The 9,271-nt window shown below is 50.5% G+C and overlaps 1 protein-coding gene across 1 annotated transcript; it reads left to right on the top strand.

The window, feature by feature from the left end:
• The first annotated feature begins 215 nt into the window (after positions 1-215).
• Positions 216-8,506, top strand: SURF2 (surfeit 2). Its single transcript, XM_053281788.1, has 6 exons — positions 216-370; positions 2,608-2,762; positions 3,483-3,586; positions 3,944-4,144; positions 7,357-7,523; positions 8,258-8,506. The coding sequence occupies exons 1-6, from the start codon at positions 293-295 to the stop codon at positions 8,339-8,341; spliced, it is 789 nt and encodes a 262-aa protein (XP_053137763.1). The 5' UTR covers positions 216-292; the 3' UTR covers positions 8,342-8,506.
• Positions 8,507-9,271: the final 765 nt, after the last annotated feature.

Genomic DNA, 9,271 nt, shown 5'->3' with positions numbered 1-9,271 from the left:
TATTATTAAGTAGAATTTAATACAAGGCACAGGGACCCGTAAAAAAAAAAAAGAGGTGGACTGGATGGGACCCGCCCCCTAAAAACAGGAACCTTTCTAGTATTGCGTGGGTGGCTTCTTCTTCCTCTCCACCCAGGGAGAGGCGTTCCAATGGAAACCCGAAGCGAGGGTTGCGGCTCGCCTGGCCTCCTCCTGCCTCTGTGGAGCCAGGCAGCCTGCCCGCCGCGTTCCGATTGGCTGCTGTCTGCCCCGCCCCTCCCAGCTCCGCCCCGCCCCCGGCCAGGACAGCGCCATGTGCGAGGACGGAGCGGCGCTGGAGCGCTTCTTGCAGCTGCACCCGGCGCTGCGCGTCCTCCCGCCGGGGAAGAAGGTGGGTGCCCTTCCCCTTGGGACTTAATAAGCAGGCAGCCACTCTTAAAAAAATCAAAAAGTCTTCAGCATGAACCTAATTAAGCAAAGTTTCCTTTTCTGGGGGGAGAAGAAGTCAAGCAGAGGGTGGGCAGCCTAAGGACTACAACTCCCATCGTCCCCTGCCGCGACGCAAGTGAGGATGCTGGGGGTTGTAGTCCAACAGCAGCTGGAAAACTTCGGGTCGGCCACCTGGAGAGAAAGGGTGGTGGAGAGAAACTTAAAAGCGGGGCTTCTCAAACTTAATCGGGGTCCGCCCTGGTTTGCATTTGGTTGGGAGACCACATGTGTGAGCACTGGAAGATATTATTCCCCTTAGGGATGGGGCAACTCTGGGAAGAGCGCCTGGCTGCTTGCATGCAGAAAGTCCCCAGTTCCCTCCCTGGCAGCATCTCCAAGAGCGGGCTGAGAGAGACTCCTGCCTGCAACCTTGGAGAAGCCGCTGCCAGTCTGGGTAGACAATACTCAGCTAGAGGGACCAATGTTTTGACTTGGTATAAGGCAGCTTCCTATGTGGTGGGACTAAAACACCCATCACCCCCGGTGGCAACTCATCAAGAACCTAGGCCAAAGACATCATCAATATCAATATCAATCATAATTATATGCTATGAACATGTGAACAGCAGTATATTGAGGATGAGATAACAGACCTGATCAGTCCTATTCTGCAGGCAGAACACACACACACACACACACGGCCTTGCTTCCCCCCCCCCCCATAAAATTAAAGACAAAGAAGGTCAATGAATGAATAGAGCAGGGTTTCTTAATCTTGGGGCCCCAGATGTTGTTGTACTACAACTCCCATCATCTTCAGCCACAAATGGTATGTCTAGGAATGATGGGGGTTTGGGGGGGGGGAAGGGGGCAAGGTTAAGAAACCCTGGAATACAGGATTTGGTGGGATGGAATAGATCTGAGCAAGAGGGAGGAGTCTGGGTCTGAAAGCCCAGGATGGGGAGGGGCATAGAAAGTGAAACCAAAAGTGAACAGAACAGATTCCTGCAGTCCCCAGGAAACATTTTCCGAGTGTATCCTCCATTGCTGAAGGGAGGCACCTATCATAGCATCACACTGTAAAAGAGACCACATTTGGGAATATTTTTATGAAGTTCCTGGGTAAGACAGGCCTGCCTGCCTGCAGAATGCAGACAGTGGAACAAAGAAATGCCCAAATAAAACAGCATTATGAGAAGTGTGCACCTATTAGAGTGTGTAAAGTAAAGTAACCTGCTGTTGAGTCGGTGTCGACTCCTGGAGCCCACAGAGTCCTGTGGTTTTCCTTGGTAGAATCCAGGAGGGGCTGACCATTGCCTCCTCCCACGCAGTATGAGATGATGATGCCTTTCAGCATCTTCCTATATTGCTGCTGCCTGTGTAACCTCTTGCTTCCTAGGCACGTGTGCCTACCTTCTAAAATGAAACCTCCACGTATTTCTAAATATGTACTATATTAATTACACAGGTTATAGGCAACAAAAATGTACTTTTAAAGAAAATGATGATTAAATAGACTCTTCCTGACAAGTAATTTAAATTGTGATTTAAATCATTAAAATTGAGTCCGCCTGTGAAGCGATTTAAGTCATAATCACAATTTAAATCAGGGCTGCTCAACTTACAGGAGACTTGTCAGGAGAGCTGGTCTTGGGGTAGCAAGCATGAATTGGCCCTTTGCTAAGCAGGGTCTGTCCTGGTTTACATTTGAATGGGAGACTTGATGTGTGAGCACTAGAAGAGATTCCCCTCAGGGGATGGAGCCACTCTTTTGGGGAGAGCATCTAGGTTCCAAGTTCCCTCCCTGGCAGCATCTCCAAGATAAGGCTGGGAGAGAGACTCCTGCCTGCAAGCTTGGAGAAGCCGCTGCCAGTCTGTGAAGACAATACTGAGCTAGATAGACCAATGGTCTGACTCAGTATATGGCAGCTTCCTATCTTCCTAACTTCGGCCCTCCTGCAGATGTTGGCCTACAACTCCAGTAATCCTTGGCTATTGGCCGCTGTGACTGGGGATTATGGTCCAAAAGCTGCTGTGGGGCCTAAGATGTGCAGGCTTGATTTAAATCAAATCAAGCCTTCTGGGCACGTGCCGAGTGCCCCCCCCTTTTGCTGCAAAAGAAGCATTGGCTGCCCTTAGGAAATGTGCTCTAGTTTCAGAATAATCTAGTTCTCGTTTCTCGCTGCATTGCTTCTGCAGGTCCAGTGCACGTTGACAGGCCATGAGCTGCCGTGCCGGCTGCCTGATCTCCGGGCCTACACTGGTGGCAAGAAGTACCAGAGGCTCAGCAAGGTTCCTGGCGTGTCGGACTACAGCGAATATGAGCCACACATCGTACCTAGTACTAAAAACCCGTATGTATCCTCCTCTTGGATCTTTTGGTGTCCATTTAGCTGTGACTGTGCATGGATGCAGGGTTTTCCAAGCTTGGGTCCCCAGGGGTTGTTGGACTACAACTCCCATCATCCCTTTGGCCGTGGTGGCTGGGGATAATGGGAGTTGTAGTCCAACAATATCCGGGAACCCCAAGGTTAGAAACCCGTTTTAGAATGTTGTATAACGTTCTGTGTCCTCTGTGTGCCGATGTTGAGAGAAGCTAAATTGTGGGGCAGATGGGACGGGGCCTTCTTTTCTGTTGCCCCCAGGCGCTGGAAGGCTCTCCCAGTGAATGTCCGCTCCTTGACATCTGTGGCTGTTTTTTAAAAAACACAACTAAAGACCCTTGTATTTGTTCAGGCTTTTACCCCTTAGGGGCTGCCGGGTCTCTCAGCTTTCCTGTTTGTCTTTTTAATGGTGGTTTTTTGATGTGTTATGCTTTTTACTGTTTCACTGGTTTTAAGGTTGTAGATGTAACTTTTATGGGATGTTACTGTATTTAAACTTTTGTAAACTGCTTTGAGATTTATTGTGAAAGGCAGTATAAAAACTGAACTCTAAATAAAATAAATAAATTGTACCCATCTACTTGCGAACTTATCTATGCTCATGTATAACATATCGTCTCGTATCGTTTATATAATCTTTCTGTCATTCTCTCTTGTCCCGTTCTGTCTTTCTTCCCTTCGTCTCTCTAGCCATCAGCTGTTCTGCAAACTCACCCTCCGACACATCAACAAGATCCCCGAGCACGTTCTCCGTCATGTCCAAGGGCGACGTTATCAGAAAGCATTGAAGAGATGTAAGTTGCCCTGACAGTGGTTGCTCCACTTGCATCTGTTTTGGCATCTGCCTTTCTGGTTCCTGATGGCCCTGGAGTCCAATTTTGGAAGGAGCCTTTTCCGGAGGAATTTGATTTTTCTCCACGTTATAGGGCCTGGGGTCCTAGATGAGACCAAAGTTTCTCGACTACAGCAATTACCGCTTTGAAGTGCCCCAGACAGCTCATCCGCTTTGCACTGAAGTGGGCCGAAATGGACTCAGGCCCTGAAGCTTTGCCCAACCCTACCAGCTCCTGATCTTTTTCCTTCTCTGCAAGAGCCCTTAAACGTCGAGCCGTTCCCTGATCCTGGCCTGATGAGTGGTTTTCCCTTTGCAGATGAAGAGTGCCAGAAAGATGGTGTGGAGTATGTCCCGGCTTGCCTCCTCCAGAAGCGGCGGCAACGACGGCGGGAACAGAATAACCCACCTCCGACAGACGGGAGCAAGCCGCCTCGCAGGAAGGGGCCGTTCTGGGAGCCGCCTCCCAGCGATGAGGACGGTGATGAGACGGACGACAGCATGAGCGACTTGTACCCGCGTGAGTTGGCAGGGAGTTGGAAGGAGATTGGGGGTTCAGCCAGAGGGCACTGACCCATATGAATCTGTCAGGCCCCTCCGTTGTGCATTGCAGGGCCTATTCGGTTGTGGCCCCTTGGCTTTGGAATGTTCTCCCAGAGGAGCTTGGCTAAGCTCCCTCTTTTAAAAAGCTCTGTAAAGACCCTCCTCTTTAGTGAGGTTATTGTAGTGTTTTTATTTGTACTTTGTACCCACTTAGCTCTAAATTTCATTTTAATTGGCATTTCAGTTTTTAGACTTCCCCAAATGACTGCTCTGCTGCCTAATCACCCTTGTTTTAATGTTGTATTATTGTGAGTTTTGATTTTTGGAAGCTGTCCCAAGCGGCATTGCGCTGGAGGGATGGGAGAGAAATGGGAGGGATGGGGGAGGCAGAGTGGTGTAGTGATTAGAGTGCTGGACTAGGACCAGGGAGACCTGAGTTCAAATCCCCATTCAACCATGAGACTTGCTGGGTGACTCTGAGCCAGTCACTTCTCGCTCAGCCTAGGAACATAGGAAGTTGCCAAATACTGAGTCAGACCATTGGTCTATCTAGCTCAGTATTGCCTTCACAGACTGGCAGCGGCTTCTCCAAGGTTGCAGGCAGGAGTCTCTCTCAGCTCTATCTTGGAGATCCCAGGGAGGGAACTTGGAACCTAGATGCTCTTCCCAGAGCAGCTCCATCCCCTAAGAAGGGGAATCTCTTCCAGTGCTCACACTTCTAGTCTCCCGTTCAAGTGCAACCAGGGTGGACCCTGCTTAGCTAAGGGGACAAGTCATGCTTGCTACCACCAGACCAGCTTTCCTCTCCTAACCTACTCCACAGGGTTGTTGTGAGGAGAAACATAACTAGGTACACCGCTCTGGGCTCTTTGGGGGAAGAGCGGGATAGAAATGTAAAAATAAATAAATAAAAACAAAAGTTTTAAACAAACACATACTGAAATCTCCAAATTAGTAGGGCTGAGCAGTATTTGCCAAGGTGGGCTGAATGGTCTAATCTTCCCCTTAACTAGAATCTCTGTGACCCGTTGATGTATGTGAAACTGGAACGTAGGTCTTACGGTGAGAGTTCCTTCTCTTCGGTGGTAGTTTGGGATCTCGTTCTTCCTCCCAGACACCAGCCGGTCCAGCAGGTGGTCTTCGAAAGGAGGATTATACAGATGCTTTGTGAAGTCTTTCCTGGATGGAAAGGCCAAGAGTGTACATATCTTAAATAAATATAAGTAAAGTCAATATTTGGGAACAAACAGCTAAAGGGTAGTTAATTTCTTGGTAAATAGATATGTAATGTCAATATTTGGGATCTAAAGTGTAGCCAATTTCTTGTGAAGCAATCTTGAGTGTATGCTCAGGTACCTTGCTAGCTTGAGCCAAAGCCTGCCTATTTCAGCATCCTTTGCAAGCATCCCAGACAATTCTAGGTGGCCCAGAGGAAAAGAGCCAGCAGTGGTCCCCTGGTAGATGAGTCTCCCTTTTGCCTCTCCTGTAATGCCTAAAGCTGTCAAGCATCGACCAGGAAAGAGGGCGTGCCTGTGGGCCCCCCAGAGGCATCTGCTGGGCCACTGTGGGAAACAGGATGCTGGACTAGATGGGCCTCCTTGGGCCTGATCCAGCGGGGCTCTTGCTAGGTTCTTATGAGTCAGTCTCCTAGGGATGGCTCCATTTCACCACCTGCTGGAATCCTTGCACTTGCTGCTGCTGGATGTGTAATCATCGAGGTAATTCAGTTCGTGGTGATGAGGCCTAGAAACTTAAAAACGATTAACTCTGGAGTCTGAAAAGAAGGCCAGGCTTTTGCCACCGGAAAGCCCCACTATCTTAGGGCCTGCAGGATGCCAAGGCTTAAGATACCATCGGTCATGGTATCCTTTAGGATCCTCTGCGGGGATTGGGAATTGGGGGGAAACAGTGTTGTGATGGTTCCCTTCCTACCTTAGTGGACAGTTTGCATGGGAGATGAATGCTCCATCCCCTGGTCTCTCTCTCTTGCGGAGTACCGCAGGGCTCAGCCCTCGCTCCCAGGCTTTTTATCGTCTATAAGAAGGCGCTGGGTGAGGTCATCCATCGGTTTGGGGTGAGGTATCACCAGTATGTTGATGGTATCTAATTGTGATTTGGCGCCCTGGGCTGATTCGGGAATGCCGTGAATTGGTTGGCTCAGGGTCCGGAGGCTGCGAGGGTTAGAGTTGCTCTTCTTCAGTTCTCGATCTGGCCAGGTTCCGGTTCCGAGCGTCCCCCTCGATGGGGTTGCGCTCCCTTTGAAAGAGCAGGCCTGCAATTTGAAGGTCGTCGGGGACTCGTGGCTCTTGCTGAAACAGCCGGTGGAAGCCGTGGCCAGGGGCGCCTTTGCCCAGCTTCGTCCGGTGCTCCAGTTGCGGCCTTACCTCGACCGGCAGGCCCGGGCAAGCGTAACTCAGGCCCTCTTGGTTGGACTACTGCAATGCGCTCTACCTGGGGTTGCCTCTGAAGACCACTTGGAAGCTTCAGCTGGCCCAAGATGCCACGTCCCGGCTGCTTATGGGCAGCGGAAAATATGACCCTGTTTCACCTTGGCGGAGGTTGCTGCATTGGCTGCCAGTTTGCTTCCGGGTCCAATTCAAGGTACTGGTTGCCACCTCAAAAACCCTTCAGGGCTTGGCACCTGTGTACCTTCGGGACCGCCCTGTGAGGTCATCTCATGGGGGCCTTCTCAGTGTTTCGGGCCCAGGGGAGGGACGTGGGGCCCGGGCTCGTGGCGGGGTCTTCTCTGTGGCAGCCCCCTCCATATGGAACACCCTGCCTGCTGAGATTCGTAATGCCCCCTCCCTTTTGTCCTTTAAGAAATTCTTGAAAACCTTTCTATTTTGCCAGGCGTTTATAGTTTTTAACGTGTGTGTGTGTGGGGGGGGGGAGGGTTCTTCCCCCCCTTTTCTTTCTCCCCCCCTTCTCTCCTTCTTCTCTTGTCTATGTTTTAATTTATGTCAACTGCCTCGAGTCTAAGGAAGTCAGGTGGTCAGTACATTTGCTAGCTAAATAAAGGCTTCTCAGCCTTGGGTCCCCAGATGACGTTGGACTACAGCTCCCATCTCCCACGGTGGCTTTTGAGGCTGTGGAAGATGGGAGTTGTAGTCCAAGGTTGAGAACCCTGGCAGACTCAAACCTCCGTGCGGGTTTGAAATGGAGCTTCATCTCTCATTGTGGTTCTTTTAGCGGAGCTTTTCCCGGAAAAAGGTCCAGTGGGCAAGGCAGGCGGCCATGATGTTATGACGGACAGCGATGGAGGAGTCGCTGAACCGGCAACGGAGGACGGCGTCTTGAATGGAGAGGCGGGAGAAGCGATGGACGTTGATTCCCCAGCGGGCACCAAGAGGCGAAAGGTGAGGTGCAGAGACTGAGCTGTTGTGATGAAATAAAAGCGATCCCCCCCCCCAAGATTGTGAGAGGAGAGCTGGTCTTGTGGCAGCAGGTATGTTAAGCAGGGTCTGCTCTGGTTTGCATTTGGATGGGAGACTACATGTGTGAGCACTGGATGATACTCCCCTCAGGGGATGGAGCCGCTCTGGGAAGAGCATCTGAGCTTCCAAGTTCCCTCCCTGGCAGCATCTCCAAGTTAGGGCTGAGAGAGACCCCTGCCTGCAACCTTGGAGAAGCTGCTGCCAGTCTGGGTAGACAAGACTGAACCTGATGGACCAAGGGTCTGACTCGGAATAAGGCAGCTTCCTATGTAGAAGGGTTATGCTTGTTAATACAGGCATTCCCAAACCTTTTATATGGGGGAAGTGAGAAAGTATCCTCAGGTATGGATAGATGGGTTGAGGGTGTTCTTGGTAGCAAATGCAATAATTATGCAAATACTCTGAGCAGTTTACTTCATTTTGAAAACTGGTCCTGTTGCTGAGAAGTATTACAATTTCTTTGGGAAACTGAGCTTGTGGGACAGGTGGAAGTTTCAACCCCTAAGCACCAGAAATCAAAACTAGATCACCTCCAATAGGCATGTGTGATGTAAGGCTTTTCACAATGATGAGGACTAGAGTCTTTACAGAAAACCAACCACCGCCTGTGCTAGCTTCTGCATACTTCTCATGTGGAATTTCTCCTCTGCTTGCAGAAACAATCGGGCTCCATGAAGAAGAAATTCAAAAGCCAGCACAGACGAGGCAAAGGCTTTCGGAAAGCCGCCAATGGCAAATAAGTCTCTTCTGCGGCAACATCCAGTTGGCTCTGTGTGACGAGGGGGCTGATCCAAGGGAAACGGGGGCTTTCTCAAGAGGTGGCATGGCCTTCAGTTCCAAGCCCGAGTTTCTCAAGAAACCAGAGAAAATTATGTTGATGTACAAATAAAGGAGAAGTTATACTAGCCCTGTGAGTGAATTGCTTACAAAAAATTCTGTGTGCTTGTTCGAATATGCGAAGGGTGCCCCTCCAGGATTGTTGGATGACTTGTAAGGGATGATGGGGGTTGTAGTCCAACAGCTGGAGAGGAGAGTTGGTCTTAGGGGTAGCAAGCATGACTTGTCCCCCTAGCTAAGCAGGGTGGATGCATCTGAATGGGAGACTAGAAGTGTGAGCACTGGAAGAGATTCTCCTCGGGGGATAATGGAGCCGCTCTGGGAAGAGCAGAAGGTTTCAAGTTCCCTCCCTGGCAGCATCTCCAAGATAGGGCTTGGGTGGGTGATGTTGGGGACATTAGTGCTATGCACCAACAGGCCTGCTCATACCCACCTGACCAAAGAGCTGCAACCCTTGAAGAGAAGGACTGCTGGAGGAGTGAGAGTTGTCCTCTTTGCTAAGCAGGGTCTGCCTTGGTTTGTGTCTGGATGGGAAACAGGGCATCTACATGCAGGAGGTTCCAAATTCCCTCCCTGCCAGCATCTCCAGATAGGACTGAGAAGAGACTCCTGCCTGCAACCCAGGAGAAGCTGCTGCCAGTCTGGGTAGACAATAGTGAGCTTTCTCTGGTGTGAGTAGATGGGGGGCGGGCACAGGCAGCTACCATTAGGAGATGGAGACAAAAGGTGCTCCAGTGAAAAGTCTCCCCCCTACAACCCCCTTCCCCTGGGCCTGAGGCTGTGTACAAGAACAGGGCCTCCGAGGACCCAGACCGTGTGAACCCCCTTTCCAG

The sequence above is a fragment of the Hemicordylus capensis genome, chromosome 17 (genome assembly GCF_027244095.1).
Source record: "Hemicordylus capensis ecotype Gifberg chromosome 17, rHemCap1.1.pri, whole genome shotgun sequence".
Taxonomy (NCBI): Eukaryota; Metazoa; Chordata; class Lepidosauria; order Squamata; family Cordylidae; genus Hemicordylus; species Hemicordylus capensis.
This window is presented reverse-complemented; position numbering and strand designations above follow the sequence as displayed.